The following is a 21,153-nucleotide window of genomic DNA, read 5'->3' as shown; positions in this document are numbered from 1 at the left end:
AAGATACTTTCTGAGAAAAACTACAAGAAATTTAATATATTACACCTTGAAAGTAATTTAAAAAGTTCTTCAACAACAGAAATAACTAACAGTGGAACAGAAATTAGATGTTTAAAGTGATAAAATTGGGGAGGGGGATGTTTTGTCATTTCTTATTTGGGGACTCTGCACCTTGTTGTACTGAACCCTCAATTGCTATTTTCTTTAATGAGAGTTCAAGTTTCTTACCCATTGACAGAACAGGCCATTGGGTGGTCAGTGAAACAACACTAGTCAGTTTCACTTTCCACGTCACATGGTCTAGCACAGTGCTTTTAAATTTGGGTTTATAATACTGCTCAGGAATTGGTATGTTTAAAAAAATCCTCTGCAGCTCATGAAAATATTTATATTTTACGAAATTCTAAATGGGGACTACACAACTTGACAATGTTCTTTTAAAATAGGATTTTCTTAGATTTAGCATATACAATTTGTGCTTTCCCCCCTCTCATAGATTAACATGTACATAATTTTAAAAACACAGGAACTTTGTGCAACACCAGTCCTATTGCTGTTGTAGAAAGAGATCTGCACTACTTCTTTAGAAGGATCCAAACCAAGCCCCTGACAAAAGAAGCATCTCATTGATGATACTTACATGCCAAAATGACAGGCACTTTGTAAATATCTATGGCCCCAGTTCTACAAAGATGGCAGGATCAGGACCTACAACAGGCCCTTATTTCATGTACCTCATGCTGGGTACTAACATGAGAAGACTCTAGGCTTAATAAACTAAATTGGCTCTTTATTAAAGAACTGTATACAGAGCTGCTCCAGCCGCAATTTAATATTTTAAACATCTGCACAAGCCACAAGGAACGACTGCCTGATGTTCCTCCCAACTCCTCTCTCCTGCTATCCATGCTCCTCTTTCTTCCACTTTCATTCAAGTTGCTAGAGTAAATCTCTCAGCACTTGATTAAATTTAAATATGTGAATAGTTGTGCTGCCAACGTGGCAACTTGTTTGTTCAAAGTTAAATACATTCTTGAAAGCTTTTCTGGATTGGGGATATAAAGAGGCATATGTACGTACACAAATAAATAAAGACTATTTATAGGATTGGGAGCACAAATGAAAATGAATTTACAAAACAGATATTTTCAAACTTTAATTTGAGCTAGCTCAGTAGTAATTGAGAAAAAAGGTGTGCATCTAACAAAACAGGGGTACATGGTTAGATCTTCCCAGTTCTGTTAAAACATATGCTCGAGCCTTCCTAGAACTAACAAAAAGAAGAAAATCCAGGGGTTAAGGACGATACTACTCTAACATACCATGTAGCACTGAGAGACAATGAATGAATCTGTGATCAAGGAGAGATTTCAGACACCACATAAACTGCAATACCACCTAAGTTTATCAGGATGGTTGTAAGAACACAGTTTATGCTTTTAGAGTTCATATCACCATCATTAAAATTAAAATACCTATTTTCCTTTGGCATGTTAGGTTTTCATTTTTTATATAAATTAAATAGAAAGGGAAAAGAAGCCACTCCTGGAATTTGTTTGAGGAATGCTGTAACATTATTTAAAAACTGCCACCACCATAACTATTACAATACATACTACGGTATTTTATACTACCAATGTTACTTCCTCTGACACAGAAAAGGTCTAGACACCCCAGGGAACCTGAACTTCCAAACATAAGCAATTGAATCAACTGATTCTATGCCATATTTCTGTACTATAAAAGTGTATCAAGTAAGGTCTTTTATGGAAGCTAGTGACACACTAGTAATTAATATCACTGTGAAATGTCTGTGCTTTAACGACTGTAATCAGACAAAAGGAGAAACCAGTTTTCTCCCAGACTGGAGAAAAGGCAGCTGTCTACCTGTCTCCAGTATAAAGTAAGCAAGAGAGACCAACAACAATGGAAGCTCCCTTTACATAGAAATCATCAGAAGGATGAGAAGTTCACAGGAAGAGAAGGACAACAGGTTGCCTTCCTAGCATTTGAAATAAAGACAGTGAAATCTGCGGTAACATAAGGGAGGCAAAAAGACACTTGAAAAGGCTAGAGCTCTTCAAATCACAGAACAGTGGATCTTTCAGCTAAAGAGGCTATGGAAAATGAATACAGGTGAGAAACTTGCTTCAACTATTAATATAACTTGCTGAGGTTAAATTTAGTCAATAAAAAGTGTATTTTGTTTTGTCTGTAACCATTTGTACCTATCACTATCACTAGAAATCTCTTCACCCTATGTTCTTTGTTAATAAACTTATTTTTAGTGTAACTATAAACCACCCCCGTGGTATATCATAACAAGATGTGCAAGTCCTCAGCTAAATCTGGTTGGTGCTGTGTAGTGCCTCTTTAAAGAAGCAGTGAACTCAATAAGGTTCTATGGGCACATCATCAGAAGAACTGGATTACATAGCAAGCAGCTGTGGGACAACTTGGAACAGGGAAGGTGCTGGTGCTACCCTGCAAGAAGTAATTGGACTGTTGAATGACAAGGTAAGGCTATCATGCTGTGAATCATGCTGCTGTTGATGTCAAAGCACTGAGCCAAAGCTCAGAAGCATTCAAGGCATCCAGTCAGGTGGTAACAGAATCTCTCATTGCTCTAGGTTGACCCTCTTCACATGCCTATGAAGCACTGAAAGAAGCATGAGTCTTGAAGTCAGATCTCTACCAATATAAAGATCTACCCCCGTATGGATCCAATTGCAAAAATCAATGCAAAATTCACAAAATAATCTTTGGAAACTGCAGCATCATTAAAATGCACATCCTCTCTTCTGTCTTCCCAGATAGCTGCAGCGGCACAGGAGCCAAGCAAACAGAGCTGTAAGCAGGGGAGTTTGAGTGGGAGTTTGGATATTGGGACTTGTTTGGAGTTTGTTTTTGCTGTGGAGAGGGTGTTTTGGTTTGTTTTTGTGTTCACTGGACTAATAGGATTCTGGTGAGAAAGTAGATAAAACAGAGAGGCATTAGTGGCCATGGCCCAAGTAGTAGAGAACACAAGGAGGATGATTGGATGTGGTAGCTGTGGTATGTACATGATTCTGGAGGGGGTACCTGAAAGGAGTTTTGTTTGCATGAAGTGCCGCCTGATAGAGATGATGGAAGAAAAGATCCGAGGACTGGAGATGCAGTTGGAAACTCTGGTCGAGTTTAGAAGGGGGTTTGAGCAGATGATGGGGCAAAGGCATACGTGGCTGAAGGGGAAAGCTTAGATATGCAGATGGAAGCAGGATCAAGGGCCTCAGAGGGGGGACTTGCTGGGCGAAGAAAATGGACAGTGGAGGCATGTGACTCAGAGGACCAGGCAGAGGAAAAGATGGGTCAGTGAAGGAAAAATGGAGCTCAACAACAGGTATGTGGAGCTGGAAAATGAAGAAGGGATACAGCAGGTAGATAATGAAGAGGGAAGGGTAAGGAAGAAGTGAAGAGTGGCTAGTCCCAAAGATAAAGGGGAAGACTTAATGGAGACAACACCAATAATGAGCATTAGGATTACAAGGGAAAATAGGAATGGCAAGGACTTGCAGCCAGAGGAAGCTAGAGATAGACCAGAGAATTTCACTGTCACTGGGAAAAGCCAGGTCTATGTGATTGGGGACTCCTTATTGAGAAGAATAGATAGGCCTGTAACCAGAGCTGATCCAGAGAATAGAAGGGTGTGCTGTCTGCCAGGTGCTAAGATACGAGATGTGGAACGGAGGTTGAAGAGAATTATTAAGGGAGCAGGAAGGAATCCATTGATCATCCTTCATGTAGGAACAAATGATACGGCTAGATTATCGCTGGAACGAATTAAGGGAGACTATACTACGTTGGGGAGGATGCTCAAGGAAATTGAGGCTCAGGTGATCTTTAGTGGGATTCTGCCTGTACCTAGAGAAGGGCAACTAAGATGTGACAGGTTTATGATGATCAATAGATGGCTTAGGCAGTGGTGCCATAAGGAGGGCTTTGGGATGTATGGTCACTGGGAGGCATTTATTGACAGAGGACTGTTCTCTAGAGATGGACTTCACCTAAGTAGGGAGGGAAATAGACTTCTAGGATGGAGGCTGGCTCAACTTATTAAGAGAGCTTTAAACTAGGAATTTGGGGGAGACGGTTGGGAGATGCCCAGGTAATCTCTACGCCAGATTTTAACACTGAGGGGGAGGAAAACGAAGTAAGAAAGGATATAGCTGGGGGTAGGAGAATGAACATGAGGAAGGGTGGGGTGGATACTAGTCTAATAGGTCATATTGGAGGAATAACGTCTGTGCCAAATGGGGTAAAGAATGTGAATGAGGCCAAACAGCAAAAATTAAGATGTTTATACACCAATGCGAGGAGCCTAGGTAACAAAAAGGAGGAACTAGAGCTATTGGTCCAGGAAGTGAAACCAGATATTATAGGAATAACAGAAACATGGTGGAATACTAGGCATGACTGGAGTACAGGTATTGAAGGGTATGTGCTGTTTAGGAAAGACAGAAATAAGGGTAAAGGTGGCGGAGTTGCATTGTAGATCAAAGATGAGGTAGATTGTAAAGAAATAAAAAGTGATGGAATGGAGAAGACATGAGTCCGTTTGGGCAAAAATCACATTAGGGAAGAAAACTATCAGACCCTCCCCTGGGATAGTGCTTGGGGTGTGTTGTAGACCACCAGGATCCAATTTGGATATGGATAGAGACCTCTTTAATGTTTTTAATGAAGTAAATACTCATGGAAACTGTGTAATCATGGGAGATTTCAATTGTCCAGATATAGACTGGAGAACAAGTACTAGTAATAATAATAGGGCTCAGATTTTCCTACATGTGACAGCTGATGAATTCCTGCATCAAGTAGTTGCTGAACCAACAAGGGGGGATGCTATTTTAGATTTGGTTCTGGTGAGTAGCGAGGACCTCATAGATGAAATGGTTGTAGGAGACAACCTTGGCTCAAGTGATCATGAGCTAATTCAGTTTAAATTAAATGGAAGGATAAACAAAAATAAATCTGAGACTAGGGTTTTTGATTTCAAAAGGGCTAACTTTAGTAAATTAAGGAAATTAGTTAGGGAAGATGATTGCACTAAAGAAATTATGGATCTTAAAGTGGAAGAGGCCTGGAATTATTTTAAGTTAAAGTTGCAGAAGCTGTCAGAAGCCTGTATCCCAAGAAAAGGGAAAAAATATATAGGCAGGTGTGTTAGACCAAGCTGGATGAGCAAGCATCTCAGAGAGGTGATTAAGAAAAAGCAGAAAGCGTATAAGGAGTGGAAAATGGGAGGGATCAGTAAAGAAAGCTACCTTATTGAGGTTACAGCATGTAGGGACAAAGTGAGAAAGGCTAAAGGTCAGGTAGAGTTGGACCTTGCAAAGGGAATTAAAACCAATAGTAAAAGGTTTTATAGCCATATAAACAGGAAAAAAAGAAAAAAAGAAGAAGTAGGACCGCTAATTACTAAGGATGGAGTGGAGGTTAAGGATAATCTAGGAATGGCCCAATATTTGAACAAATACTTTGCTTCAGTCTTTAATGAGGCTAATGAAGAGCTTAGGGATAACGGTAAGTTAACAAATGAGACTAAAGATAAGGAGGTAGCTATTACCATATCCGAGGTAAACGCCAAACTTGAACAGCTTAATGGGAGTAAATCGGGGGGCCCAGATAATCTTCATCCAAGAATATTAAAGGAACTGGCACATGAACTTGCAAGCCCATTAGCACAAATTTTTAATAAATCTCTAAACTCAGGGGTTGTACCATTTGACTGGAAAATTGCTAATATAGTTCCGATTTTTAAGAAAGGGAAAAAAAGTGACCCGGGTAACTATAGGCTTGTTAGTTTGACATCTGTAGTATGTAATATCCTGGAAAAAATTTTGAAGGAGAAAGTAGTTAGAGACATTGAGGCTAATGGCAATTGGGACAAATTACAACATGGTTTTACAAAAGGTAGATCGTGCCAAACCAACCTGATCTCCTTTTTTGAGAAAGTAACAGATTTTTTAGATAAAGGAAATGCAGTGGATCTAATCTACCTCGACTTTAGTAAGGCTTTTGATACAGTACCACATGGGGAATTATTGGTTAAATTGGAAAAGATGGGGATTAATATGAAAGTTGAGAGGTGGATAGGCAACTGGTTAAAGGGGAGACTACAGCGGGTCATATTGAAAGGCGAACTGTCAGGTTGGAGGAAGGTTAATAGCGGAGTTCCTCAGGGATCAGTTTTGGGGCCAATTTTATTTAATCTTTTTATTGCTGATCTTGGCACTAAAAGTGGAAGTGTTTTAATAAAATTTGCGGATGACACAAAGTTGGGAGCTACTGCCAATTCAGAAAAGGATCGGGATATCATACAGGAAGATCTGGATGATCTTGTAAATTGGAGTGATAGCAATAGGATGAAATTTAATAGTGAGAAGTGTAAGGTTATGCATTTAGGGATTAATAACAAGAATTTTAGTTATAAGCTGGGGACACATCAGTTGGAAGTAATGGAGAAGGAGAAGGACCTCGGAGTCCTGGTTGATTATAGAATGACTATGAGCCGACATTGTGACATGGCCGTGAAAAAGGCAAATACGATCTTGGGATGTATTAGGCGAGGTATTTCCAGTAGGGATAAGGAGGTGTTAGTTTCATTATACAAGGCATTGGTGAGACCCCATTTGGAATACTGTGTGCAGTTCTGGTCTCCCATGTTTAAGAAGGATGAATTCAAACTGGAAAAGGTACAAAGAAGGGCCACTAAGATGATCCGAGGAATGGAAAACGTGTCTTATAAAAGGAGACTCAAGGAGCTTGGCTTGTTTACCTTAACCAAAAGAAGGCTGAGGGGAGACATGATTGCACTTTTTAAATATATTAGAGGGATAAATACCAGGGAGGGAGAGGAATTATTTAAGCTTAATACCAATGTGGACACAAGAACAAATGGATATAAGCTGGTTAGTAGGAAGTTTAGACTTGAGATTAGACGAAGGTTTCTAACCATTAGAGGAGTGAGGTTCTGGAACGGCCTTCCAAGGGAAGTAGTGGGGACAAAAGATCTATCTGGTTTCAAGATTAAACTAGATGGGTTTATGAAGGGGATGGTTTGATGAGATAACATGATCTTGGTAACTAATTGACCATTCATTATCAGTGGGAAATAGATCAATGGAGGGATGATAGGAGTTACTATAGAGAACTTTCTGGGTGTCTGGCTGATGAGTCTTACCCACATGCTCAGGGTTTAGCTGATCACCATATTTGGGGTCGGGAAGGAATTTTCCTCCAGGGTAGACTGGCAGAGGCCCTGGAGGTTTTTCGCCTTCCTCTGTAGCATGGGGTACAGATCACAGCTGGAGGATTCTCTGCATCTTGGGGTCTTCAAAGTATTTGAAGGCTTCAATATCTGAGATATAGGTGAGAGGATTATTCTAGGAGGGGTGGGTGAGATTTTGTGGCCTGCACTGTGCAGGGGGTCAGACTAGATGATCATAATGGTCCCTTCTGACCTTAAAGTCTATGAGTCTTTCTATATGGGCATCGCTGTTTTTGAATGCATGTGTTAGGTGACAAGAGTGCTGTTTTAGCTGGGTCTCTGGCTATGCTGTGAAAGCTAGTTTTAACACTACTCTATTTTCTATACTCAAGTGAACCAGGTCAGAGTATGACAGAACACATAAAAGATAAATACAGGACAGAGAGATTCATGTAAAACACCTCAACTGTCAGTTTAGTATTATATCCCTAAATTTTAAGAGCCAGCGTTTGTCACTGTGATGCTGAGTAGTCCTTAACCCTCACAGTCAGCTGTGTCTTGCCTGGCTCATTTCCATCCAGAATGCTGTTCCAGAAATAATTTTCTAGCCTGTTGCTTTAACCAGGTCACCCCTCTCTCTTTTAATCCCTCCACTGGCATATCCACTCCTTCACCATATCAGACATAACTGTTTGTATTCACTTTGAAAGCCCTTCAGAATAATTTTCCACTTTACCTGTCATCTTCTATTCTCTATCAACCTGTCAGTGCTTGACTCCTGTAGTCTTACAGGCTTCAACCGCAGCTGCTCACCAAATTAAAATCTGAATTGCCAAGTCTTCGTTGCTATTTTAATCTGAGTTAGCTAACCCAATTTAAAACATGCTTTTTTTCCAGCATAGACTTTAGCTTTGAGCTAAATTGTTACAATGAATGACTGAACCAAATCTAAGTGCTGAAAAATGTTCCTTCCAAGAATTGAAAGGATTTGGTTCAGTCAGAGCCAACCATCAGAGATGAATATCAGTTAATTTTGAATTTTCTATTTATGTCATAGAAGGCAGGTGTTGAAAGGGAAGTCTCTTCTATATATGTATGAATCCAAAGTGAACATTGATCTATATCCCAAATCATATGAGCAATTTGATAGGTGAAAAAACATTAGTCTGAATACAGGCATTAAAGTCTTCTTTATAGTACTGCATATTTTGCATCCTTCTGTCTCATAACTCAGAGCAGTTGTGGAATAAGAGATTAAGAATGGGATTTCATAAGCAATAAGAATTGGCCAAATTCTGATCTTTCCTGGCCCCCAAAAACCTGAATTTCAGGTTTATGGATTTTGATTATTTTTAAAAATTATTTTAGTCTTATGTTCTCCTCACACTATCTGTGCATTTATTCTCTTTCTTTTCATGTCACTCTTTTCAATCTACCCATGCATTAACCAGCACAAGCACAATATGTTCTGTTTGACCTGCTTCACTAATGTTAGCAATGTCATGCTTTTAATAAACTGTTGGGATTGTACTGAAAAATACTTGACACTAACTTTCTTGTAGTAATAGTGAGACAAGCCCTACACATGATGAATGCTTGAAACTAAAGAAAGAATTAATATACGTCAGCGTTTCCCAAACTATGGTCCGCGGCCCGGGCCTCAGCGTGCCTGGTAGCTGCCCACGCCCCTGCACCCGTAAGTGCCGGCGAGTTAAGAGCCAGGGCCCTGCTCCACCACTATGTGGAGCTGGGTCTCTCCCCAGCTCTGCCTGGAGCAGGCCCCGGATACCACCCCTGCCGGCCTCCCCATGCGTCCTCCCACCCCACCCCCAGAGCGTTCCCCTCGGCCCCACCCCTTCCCTGCCGCGCGCAGCTCCTCCTCGCCACCTGCTGCCCATGCGGGGGCGGGGAGGACGCCCAGGAGTGACAAGACGTCACGGCCCGGGGTTTTGAAACCTGCGGGAGGCACGTTGCGGGGGCTGGCTGGCTCCGGGTTTGGCCTCCGGGGCTCGAGTGCAGACTCCAGACCCGCAACGTGGAAGGAGAAGGTAGGGAACCAGCTTATGTGGTGGCGGGGGGGAGGAGAAGGGGCTTGGGCGGGGGAGGGAAAGGCACCAAGGGACAGGGGTGCAGGAGAGACAAATGCCAGGGGGCCAAGTGCAGACCATGAGGGAAAGGGCGGGAGGGGAGTTGTCAGTGGGAGGGGGAACAGGGGGATGCTGGGAGAGGGGAAGGGCACTGGGGACTGGAGGGGGAGGTGCTGGGAGAAGGCTTGAAAGAACTGGGGGCATGAGGAAGGTCAGGATGGAGCAAATTGTGTGTTAGGGCCCAGAGGGGCAGGAGGGGAATGGGGCAGAGACTGGTGAGGGGGTGGGTATTAGGGGAAAAAGAGGGCAAAGGGAGGCACCAGGAGGGTGCAGGGCTAAGGGAAGGTGCAGGTGCCAGGGGATTCTGGGGTGAGAAGGACGGGAGAGCTGGCCACCAGAAACAGAACTGGATGGAGGAATCAGGGCAGGCTGGGAAGATTGGGGGGCTGGTGGAAGCAGGGCTGCTGGGGGGAGGTGAGGTTGGGGGCAGGGAGCTGGCCGGGGAAGATATGGGCGGGGTGGGAGAAGCGGCCGCTGGAAGGAGGGCTGGATGCAGGCAGTTGGGCTGGCCAAGGGAGATTGGGAAGAAAAGCGGGGGAGAACTGGCTGCCCAGGAGTGGGCTGGGGGAAGTGGGACTGGCCAGAGGCGCAGCAAGGGGAGCAATGAATTGGCCTGCAGTGAGTGGGACCGACCCAACCCCGTTCTCCCCCCCCCCCCCCCACAAAGCACAAGTTAGTCCGGCACAGGGATTCTACTGGCCCCCACCCCGCGCGCACGCGCGCACACACACACACACACACACCCTCAAGTAGTTGCGAACTATCTGGCTGGTAGACACACACATGCAGCCTGAGCACATTTATCAGCCAGGCAGTTCGAAACTACAAACTGATACATCTAGTAATAATTCAACTTACCTACTGAGAAAATACCAGACATGTTATATGTCTGGTATTTTCTCAGTTTGTTTTTCATGTGTTTATATTTTGGGGCTGCAAAAAGCAGAACTGAAAAAAAAGGGTTCCAATTAAAGTAAAAAGTTTGGGAAACCCTGGTCTAACCAGTTTTCTGTCTGTCTTACAGCCCATTTATCCAATCCATATTCCTTAACTTTCTGGCAAGAATATTGTGGGTGACCATATCAAAAGCTTTGCTAAAGCTGGCACTGGGAGATCTGGGAGGCCCAGACACAACTTATTTGAATATTAATCATGTGATTAATGAATATACAAATATGCAAATGAACATTACTGGTACTCCAAAAGTTCATGAATGGATTTACTGGTCCCCGTGTCAAAAAGTTTGGGAACCCCTGATATACGTCATATTTGCAAGGAACATTTTCACCAATTTCCAGTTTGATTCAATTATTGTGTATACTCTCAATACTATCAAATGAAGATAATTTTAGTCATAAACTATCTGTAGTGGGGATACGGGTCAGAATATTACCACCGATTATCTTGCAGAAATGTTTAGTGACTTATGGATATTTTGGGGCACTGGATCAACAAAAATCCATGGCTGCACCTAGACTGGCATGATTTTGCAGAAATACTTTTAACACTGGCCCTTTTGCGCAAGTATTGTTGCGCAAGAGGGCTTTTTCATGAGCGGGAGAGTGAAGGTATTTGTGCAAGAAGCACTGATTTTGTACATTACAAAGTCAGTTGTTCTTGCGCAAATTCAAGCGGCCAGTGTAGACAGCTGGCAAGTTTTTGTGCAAAAGTGGCCGCTTTTGCGCAAAATCTTGCCAGTCTAGACGCATCCCATTTGTATAAACCTTGGCTCAAGAAACCTGGTGTATTTAAAATCAATAGATGTTAGTTTTAAGTTTAGTAGAAAGTTCTGTATTAACTGTTTCCAACTGGCTCTTGTGAAATGGTGCAATCTGCTGAAACTTCAAAGACTCTCACATATACTTAAATTATATATACTTAGCAGTTCCACTGACTTCAATTAAAATTAAGCTCATGCTTAAGTCTACAGTTTAAGGACCCAAGTCTGTAATGTATGAGAAAATAAAGAAAATTATAATGCATTGTAAGTTATACTGAGAGCAAATAAAGCACATGAAGAATCATCTTTTTTTCCACATTCAAATCAAATAACTAATCATTAGGGCTGTCAACTGACCTGCATTAATGCGTGCAATTAACGCAGGACAGGATTAACACATTAATCGCAGGTGTTAATGCTGTGCTGCCTCTTTGAAGTGCCAGTCAGCGCAAGTGGAGCCACGGATCAGCTGGAATATCCAGCTGATCCCATGCTCCACTTTGCAAAGCCCCTTTGAAGTGCCGCTCCCCAGCTGATCCTGGGCAACATGCAGCACTGTCCCTTTAAGTTGCTGGAGCAGCATGTCAAAGGGGCAATGCAAGCGGATCAGTTGGAGTCCCCAGCTGATCCGCAGCTCCACTTGCGCCGCCTCTTTGAAGTACAGTTTTGGTGCTTTAAAGGAGCAGCACGTTAGGAGCCAGGGATCAGCTGGAGACTCTGCTCCAGCACTTCAAGGGGGCTTTGCAATGTGGAGCTGGGGATCAGCTGGAGTCCTCAGCTGATCCCCAGCTCCTAATGTGCTGACTCTTTGAAGTGTTGCTCCAGCGCCTTAAAGGGTCAGCACTGCATGGAGCTCAGGGTTAGTTGGGGACTCCAGTTGACACCAGGCTCTGTCTTGTGCTGCCCCATGGAAGCACCGCCACGGCATTTCAAAAAGGCAGAGCAAGGTGGAGCCCGGGCTCTATACAGCTTTGAATGCCAGAGTTGTGCGCAATTAAATTTTTAAAATTTTTTAAAATGCAATTAAAATTTTGAATCACTTGACAGACCTAATAATCATTAAACAAAACTCAACTGAGGACCTAAGCAAAAGATAATAACATTTAAGTAGGGCAGAAAATGTTATAAATTTTCAAATAACTATAAAATGTTGCATACATTATTTCATTGCTAGGCTCACTTTAGCATATGGGGCAAGACTCTGGAAGTTACTATTTACAGATATCAACAGATTTTTTTAACTCTACTTTTGGAACACCAGGCAGCATACCCTTAAGCTTTGTCTACATTTCAAAAATTGAAGTGCAGCTATGGCTTTAAAGTGAAAGCGTTGCCATAACTCTATATAAACCACCTCCACAAAGGGAGCAGCTAACAGTGCTGGGAGGGAGATCTTGTACAGTGGCGCTTTACACTGCTGTAACTTACTGTCCTCGAGGGGGGAGGGTGTTCTTTCACACGACAGAGCCAGAAAATTGCAGCACGGTAAATTGGCAATGTAGAATTAGTCTTAGTTCTTCGTTAGTGCTTCCAGTTTCATTGTGAGGATACACACATATCAATTAGATTCTGATAATCTAATCCTAAACAATTTACTGGAAAGACTGTGGAAGAGAAAATATTCTTCACGTTTCAAAGCAAATTCTGCTCGGTAAAAAATCAGTATCTACTGTTATAGTACATACCTGTCGAAAAAATCCCTTCTCAGTATTTGCCTGTCCAATTGTAATTTTTCGTAGGAATCGGTCATTAGTATCCAATACTGGAAAGGCAGGAGAGGGGCAAGGAGGAAAGAAGAAAAACAAAACATTTACATTGACAGAAAATCACCCACCTATTCACTCTTCACATATGTTTAACATAAAAATACATTATTTTTGCAGCATATGCTTCTATACTCAGATGAGCACACAGGCAGTCCCCGGGTTACGCGGATCCGACTTATGTCGGATCCGTACTTACGAACGGGGCTTTTCTCACCCCGGAGGACGCGGGCGGCAGGACTGCCCAGATGCGCCGCGGTCCCGCCGCCCACGTCCTCCGGGGCGAGAAAAGCTGCTCTGCGTCTCCCTGGTCTGCTGGGGGGTGGGGGGGAGGCGCAGCTAGTGCGCCCCCCCAGCAGACCAGGCTTTTCTCGGGACGCCTGTGGTAGAGCAGCTGGGGTGCTGCCGGTTGGTCCCGCAGCACCGCTCTCGGCGCTACTGGACCAACCCGGCAGCACCCCAGCTGCTCTGCCCCAGGCGTCCTGATTCAGCCGCTGCTGGTCAGTTTCAACAGCGGCTGAATCAGGACGCCTGGGGCAGAGCACCCCAGCTGCTCTGCCCCAGGCATCCCCAAGTCAGCTGCTGCTGAAATTGATCAGCGGCTGATTCCAGGAAGCCCGAGGCAGAGTTGCTCTGCCCCAGGCTTCCTGGAATCAGCCGCTGATCAGTTTCAGCAGCAGCTGACTTGGGGACGCCTGGGGTAGAGCAGCTGGGGTGCTGCCGGGTTGGTCCCCGCAGCGCCGAGGTGCGGCACTGCGGGGACCTACCCAGCAGCGCCCCAGCTGCTCTGTCCCAGATGTCCAGATTCAGCCGCTGTTGAAACTGATCAGCGGCTGATTCCAGGAAGCCTGGGGCAGAGCAACTCTGCCTTGCGTTCCTGTAGTCAGCCGCTGGTCAGTTTCAGCAGCGGCTGAATCTGGACGCCAGTTCCGACTTACATACAGATTCAACTTAAGAACAAACCTACAGTCCCTATCTTGTACGTAACCCGGGGACTGCCTGTACTTCTACATGTAAAGTCACTGCAATCATGCACATTTGCTGCTCTTTCCTAGATATGCTAAGCTTTACACCTTTAAATGTCCAGTCTGAGAACTCACAACTGTACTTTTCTTCTGTTGGAAGCTAGTAAGATTTTACTGAAATTCCTCTGTTTAGCAACTACATCAAAATCTTAATCTCTATCAACAGGTATAAGAAAAGCCTGTATATCTATATCAGAGGCAGCAAGGAGGTGGGGGGGAGGGAGCTGATGCTGGGAGAAGCCAGCTTAAAAGCCAGCTGACTCCCAGCATTGGCTGTGTGGTATCAGAGGCAGCAGCATAGGGTGGCAGGCAGCTGGTCTACGTGGGAAGCAGGTTTTTAAACTGGCTCCCCTCACAAACCAGCCCTCCTTGCACTGGCTGCTGCCCCCGCCTCCAGGGACTATCGAATAGTCATGTAACTGACAATATTTTGTGTGGTTACATAACTATTCAATTATATATGATAGCTAACATCTGTACCCACAACACTTCTTCATGAGAAGGTGTTGAGAACAGATTTTTAGACTATATGATGGCCACTCATAAGTATTCCCATGGGGTAAATGTACCTTTAGTTTGAGTTCAGAAATATCATTACATAAATTAGGCCCCATGTCACTTTTCTGCATCTCAATTTACTGTTACCATCTCCTATTTTACTTCCATGTCTCACTGACATCATTTGGCAGGAAGTCTTTTCCAATTATCTAGTTCGCTAGTTTTCCAAAGCAACACTTACTAATGTACTTAACCCTTACTTAAACACCTACTCTGTTCTTAACTGAGAAATATATTCACAATAACTAAAGTGCAGCCGAATCCACTTCATGGATTCCCTCCCCCATTCTTTATTTAAGTTTATGCTGAAGCAAACTTTGTTTTTCCAGTTTCAGGAAAGGGTCCTTGTGCATTTCTGGCAGCACTGAACCTCAAGCATGCATTTTTGAGCACCAAAATAAGGACCTATTGCTCTGAAAGAGCTCCTGCTGAGAAGAGCCCAGCAACTTAGTGTGGAAGTAGGTGTTCACAGTGATGCAGCTTTGAATTTACCCAGGCATAGGCTCATGCAGTTTTACCAAAAGTGCCTTTGAATTTACGGTTACCATTTGGGTACTCCTATAACATCCTCTATGATCAGCTACACCAACTCCCACTTAGTTGCTTCTTTTAAACACATGGAATACAACATGGAGGTCTGATTTTTATTCAGTTTGGTTTCTGGTATCAGAGTCTCTACATTCTGAGAACAAAATAATTAAGATTATATGCAACTAAGGCAGGAGTATCTGAACTGGCAAATGGCATAAAATACAGATGGCTCTTAACTATGCCATTATGCATTATCCTTTCTGGCCATCTCAGACATAAAATATAAGATAGGCAGATCAATCTTTAGAGATGAAAGAATGGCAGAAGCCTTAGTACCATCATGCCTTTTTATGGTGTTGTCCACTTACTTTTCTTTCCATCTACTCTTCTAATAGTCTCCACAAGAGTGTGAGTATACACAATATTGGGGATCATTTTATTGGATTTATTTTGCTTTATTTTATTTTTTATAATTTTAAGTATACTTGTCTATATAAAATAAAACTCAAAAAGTTTGCGTATCACCAATTTTATTGTTAGTACAACTTATATACATCTCAGTAAGGAACCTATTATCAGGCCTAGACATTAGTAAGGCGTTTGATAGGGTCTCGCATGATCTTCTTACCAATAAACTATGCAAATACAACTTAGAGTGGGCTACTATAAAGTGAGTGCATAACTGACTAGATAACCATTCTCAGAGAGTAGTCATCAATGGTTCACAATCCTGCTTGAAGTGCATAACAAGTGGGGTTCCACGGGGGTCTGTTTTGGGACCAGTTCTGTTCAATGTCTTCATCCTATTTATCTCAGATAATTTCTCTAGTTTCTCTAGTTTGTCCAGATCATTTTGAATTATGACCCTATCCTCCGAAACAGTTGCAAACCCTCCCAGTTTGGTACCATCTGCAAACATAATAATAGTACTCTCTATACTATAACTAAATCATGGATCAAACTTTTACAGGTATTCATCTAGTCTTCTCTTAAAAACCTCCAATAATGGGGATTCTACAACCACTCTTGCTAACCTATTCCAGGACATACCTTACAGCTGGAAACCTTTTTCTAATATACATGCCAAATGTCTCTTGCTGATGAAGAAGTTGATTACTTCTTGTCCTATCTTCAGTGGGCATAAAGAAAACTGATCCCTGCTATTCTTTCTAACAGCTCTTAACATATTTAAAAACCATCATCCGGTCTTCCTCAGTCTTCATTTTTGAAAACTAAACATACTTAGTTTCTTAATCTTTTTGCATAGGTGAGGTTTTTATCATACAGTAAACTTCCGATAATCCGCCACCTTTAAGACCCAGGGGGTGCCGGATTATCAGATATGCCGGACTATCAGAAGGGGGGGCTATGAGGGGGTCTGGGGTGGGGTGGGGTGGGGGGATGCTACCCCAGACCCCCTCATAGCCCTCCCTTCTGATAGTCCGGCTCTGCCCCAGGAGTCCCCGATTCAGCCGCTGCTGGTCAGTTTCAGCAGCAGCTGAATCGGGGGCGCCTGCAGCAGAGCAGCTGGGGTGCTGCTGGGTTGGTCCGGTAGCGCCGACCCTTGGCGCCGCCAGATCAACCCAGCAGCACCCCAGCTGCTCTGCCCCAGGTGTCCCCAAGTCAGCCGCTGCTGAAACTGATCAGCGGCTGACTCCAGAAAGCCAGAGGCAGAGCTGCTCTGCCCCGGGCTTTCTGGAGTCAGCCCTGGTCAGTTTCAGCAGCGGCTGAATCAGGATGCCTGGGGCAGAGCAGCTGGGGGGCTGCTGGGTTGGTCCCACAGCACCGAGGTTTGGCGCTACTGGACCAACCCAGCAGTACCCCAGCTGCTCTGCCCCAGGTGTCCCCAAGTCAGCTGCTGCTGAAACTTATCAGCAGCTGACTCCAGAAAACCAGAGGCAGAGCTGCTCTGCCCCGGGCTTCCTGGAGTCAGCCCTGGTCAGTTTCAGCAGCGGCTGAATCGGGACACCTGGGACAGAGCAGCTGGGGTGCTGCTGGGTTGGTCTGGTAGCGCCAAACCTCGGCGCTGCAGGGACCAACCCAGCAGCACCCCAGCTGTTCTGTCCCAGGTGTCCCCAAGTCAGCTGCTGCTGAAACTGACCCGTGGCTGATTCCAGGAAGCTGGGGCAGAGCAGCTCTGTCTCGGGCTTCCTGGAGTCAGCCGCTGGTCAATTTCAGCAGCGGCTGAATCCGGGACAGCTGGGGAGCTGCTGGGTTGGTCCCGCAGCCCTGAGCGGCAGCGCTACTGGACCTACCCGGCAGCACTCCAGCTGTTCTGCCCCCTGCTTCCCGGATTCAGCTGCTGGTCATTTTTAGCAGCGGCTGAATCGGGGAAGCTGGGGGCAGAGCAGCTCCAATGGTCCGGCTGCCCGGAGCACTTCCGGGTTCCTGATGGTGCCGGACCATCAGGAGTGCGGGACCGTCAGATGCCGGACCATCGGAGTTTTACTGTATTTGTTATTCACATCTAGATTCTCTCCAAGTAGCCCAAATCTTTTTTAACATGGCAGCCAGAACTGAATACAATACTCCAGCTGATAGATGGCTCCCAGGGCCAGAATGAGAAAATTACCTCTCTTTTAAATGTGACACTAAGAAACCACAGAATTATATTTTCCCTTTTTCACAACTGCATCATAATGTTGACTCAGATTCAATTTGTGATCCACTAGAACCACCACACACTTTTCAGCAGTCATACTGCTTAATCAGTTATTCTTCATTTTGTAGTTCTGCAATTGATTGTTTTGTTCTAAATGTGACTCTTTGCATTTACTTTTATTGAATTTAATCTAGTTGAGTTCAGACCAAGTACAATTTATCAAGGTAATTTTGAATTCCAATCCCGTCCTCCAAAGTACTAGCAACCCCAGTATCTCACACCCACAGAGACTGGTGTAATCCATGTATTTTAAAAGCATATTCTCCACCGCATTACCCAAATCATCAATGAAAATATTAAACTAAACTAGACCCAGAATGGATCTATGCAGGACCTCACAGAATACCCACCCTCTCAGTTTGAGAGTGAATCACTGATATCAACTCTGAGTGCAGTCTTTCAACTAGTTGTGCATCTACTTTATAGTACTTTCATCTAGACCACGTTTCCCTTTTTTAATTTATGAGACTGTATGTGAGAAGGTGCCCAAAACTTTACTAAAATAAAGATCTAGCAAATCTACTTCTCTCCCCCGCCCCCATCCAATAGGCCAGCACCTTGTCAAAGAATGAAATTAGACTGTTTTGGCAACATCTGTTCCTGACCAATCCATGCTGGTTATTTGTCACTCTATTATCCTTTAGTGCTTACAAATTGATTAATGGCTGTGTCTAGACTGGCAAGTTTTTCTGCAAAAGTAGTTGCTTTTGCGGAAAAACTTGCCAGCTGTCTACACTGGCCACTTGAATTTGCGCAAGAACACTGACAATCTGATGTAAGATTGTCAGTGATCTTCCGCCAATACTATGATGCTCCCGTTCGGGAAAAAGTGTAGACAGCTCAGGACTGTTTTGCGCAAAAAAGCCCCGATGGCGAAAATGGCTATAGGGTCTTTCTTGCACAAAAGCGCGTCTAGATTGGCACGGACGCTTTTCCGCAGAAAGTGCTTTTGCGCAAAAGCATCCGTGCCAATCTAGATGCTCTTTTCCGCAAATGCTTTTAACGGAAAAACTTTTCCATTAAAAGCATTTGCGGAAAATCATGCCGGTCTAGACGTAGCCAGAGTGTAGTATCTGTAAAGATACTGGAATAAGTTATGAAAATCAGGCCAAATTGCTCTGGGTCCTCTTTGCTCCCCTAAAAAAACCAGGTGTTATGTTTTCTTTTCCAATTCTCAGGGGTTTCAGCCATCCTCCATGGCTTTTCTGATATAATCCCAAAATGGTTCCGAGATTGCTTCAGGTATTTCCTTAAGCAACCTTTTGTGAATTTTGTGAGCTCTATTGACTTGAATACAGCTATCTAAATAGGTTTTAACCTGATCTTTCCCTATTCTAGATTACAGGAAGGAATATTTTTAGTTAATATTAAATATGGTAAGCATCTGGTAGTTTTTTTCAGAGGAGAGAGAAACAAAACAGGCATTTAAACACTTTAAACTTAAAGGAAGGCTAATGATCAAGTACATTGTTGAAGTGAGGCCTTCTTGACCTACCTCTTTGCCATGTTATGGTAGATGGGTCAATATTGAGGCGTACAAATTTACTAATCTCATCTTCTGTTAAAGTGTCTGGATTGATCTTGTTTATCCTCATCATCTATACAAAAATTAGAAGAAAAACAATAAAGCAGATTTCCTACTTACAAAGTTATACAAACATGTACCACCCTGTTTTTTCTCCTATTTTTACAAACTTTAATTTTTTTTTAAAACATACTTTAAAAAATCACAACATGCAGGCTGAAGCTCAGCTGATAAATTACATAGAAAATGATCCTATAGCAACAATGGAGAAAAATGTGGAGAGAAAAAAAGATAAATACTCAAAGGCAGTTACCCAAAATGTCTCTGTATAGCACCAACCCCTTAAGATAAACAAAAGAGAAAAGGCAACATAAGACACAGTATGAAAAAGATAATTAAGAAATAATTTATGCCTGATAACTCTTTGTCTTGGCCAAGGATATGTCCTTGCAAATATCTATGTGTGGCTTTACATGAGTATTATGTGCAGTGAGATATAAACTCCTGTCTGCCTAACTGATGTGCTATATTAACAGCCCTTGTATAACAGTAAAAAAAACCCTAAACCCTGCCATTTAGAAAGAGCAGCACAAGATCGTATGACTGTTCCGTAGCATTTGTTCCTAATTCAGCAAAATTAAAAAAATGTTTAAAAATGAATCTGCACAGAGATGACCCAAGAGAAAACTGTGTAATAAAATCCCAAATTTATCCAAAATGGTTGGGTCTTCTCTGGCTCTAGCATGAGTTCTCTAAGAACACTGTGGTTTTAATATTAATATTCAGGGCTTGACCAACTGTGGCGAAATCTACTCGCCACAAGACCCGCATTGCACATGCACGTGCCGTCGGTAAATGGGGTGACCGGATTCACTGATTTGCCCTGTTAATATTTATAATTTTTAATTTAATATTTGTTTCAGTCACACAAATGCAATTCACATATGTGAATGTTAGCTACACTAAATATTTTAAATGAATTTGCAATAGTGTACTAAACAAAAAAATGCCTTTGTTCCCATTGCCCATTTTACCAACCAATATTTCATAAAGCCTATGGATGCCCCTTTGCATCTGACAAAGTAGGTCTTTGCCCACGAAAGCTTATGCTCCAATACATCTGTTAGTCTATAGGGCTGTGTCCAGACTCAGGGGTTTTTTCGGGAAAAGTAGCCATTTTCCGAAAAAACTTCCCCTGCGTCCAGACTCAAGCCGCGTACTTTCGAAATTAAATCGAAAGAACGCGGCTTTTCTTTCGATGGCGGTAAACCTCATTTCACGAGGAAGAACGCCTTCTTTCGAAAGTTCCTCTTTCGAAAGAAGGCGTTCTTCAATGTAAATAGGGCTTCTTCGAAAGAGAGCATCCAGACTCACTGGATGCTTTCTTTCGAAAAAGCAAGCCGCTTTTTCGAAAGTTCAACGTGCAGTCTAGACGCTCTCTTTCGAAAGAGCCTCTTTCGAAAGAGGCTTGCAGTCTAGACATAGCCTAAGGTGCTACAGGACTCCTTGTCCACTTTGAGACGGTCATTAAAAATCAAGATATGTTGTACTTCTTTGAAAATAGCACTCTCTCCCAGCATTTGTATAGTCTTCTTCCAAACAGTAGGTGTAAAGCTGGGGGACTATTGTGAAAAAATGGTCACAAACATTTGAATAAAGCCACAGATTTGCTCTGACAACATTCACCCCCTCTTTATTCACTTTCTGCAAACATTTATATTCAACTGAATACATATTCATTACCCAATATTATTTGCAGAGAGCAAAAGTATTGTGAATATTCACATGGATGTTTTTGCATCACCAATAACTTGTTCAAACCTACTTCCTTGTTACAAGAGTTTCGTTCAATCAGGAAGGAGAAACAGTATTATTACTACTTAGGCGACCCATCACAGATACTGAATACTCAAAGCATTACTTCAATATACAGCTCATGAATGTTTATACACAGAAATTTGTTCACATAGGAA

At 43.0% G+C, this 21,153-nt stretch overlaps 1 protein-coding gene across 2 annotated transcripts in view; it reads right to left on the bottom strand.

Annotated features, from left to right (window-relative positions):
* Positions 1-21,153, bottom strand: part of MTHFD1L (methylenetetrahydrofolate dehydrogenase (NADP+ dependent) 1 like) — a 246,840-nt gene that overhangs the window by 150,939 nt on the left and 74,748 nt on the right. For both annotated transcript variants that reach the window (XM_075924433.1, XM_075924434.1), the window contains 2 exons: positions 19,151-19,253; positions 12,802-12,878 (listed from right to left, as the gene is read on the bottom strand). In XM_075924433.1, coding sequence (XP_075780548.1) covers positions 12,802-12,878; positions 19,151-19,253 — 180 coding nt within the window. The remainder of the gene's footprint in view (positions 1-12,801; positions 12,879-19,150; positions 19,254-21,153) is intronic.

The sequence above is a fragment of the Pelodiscus sinensis genome, chromosome 3 (assembly GCF_049634645.1).
Source record: "Pelodiscus sinensis isolate JC-2024 chromosome 3, ASM4963464v1, whole genome shotgun sequence".
NCBI classification, from domain to species: Eukaryota; Metazoa; Chordata; order Testudines; family Trionychidae; genus Pelodiscus; species Pelodiscus sinensis.
This window is presented reverse-complemented; position numbering and strand designations above follow the sequence as displayed.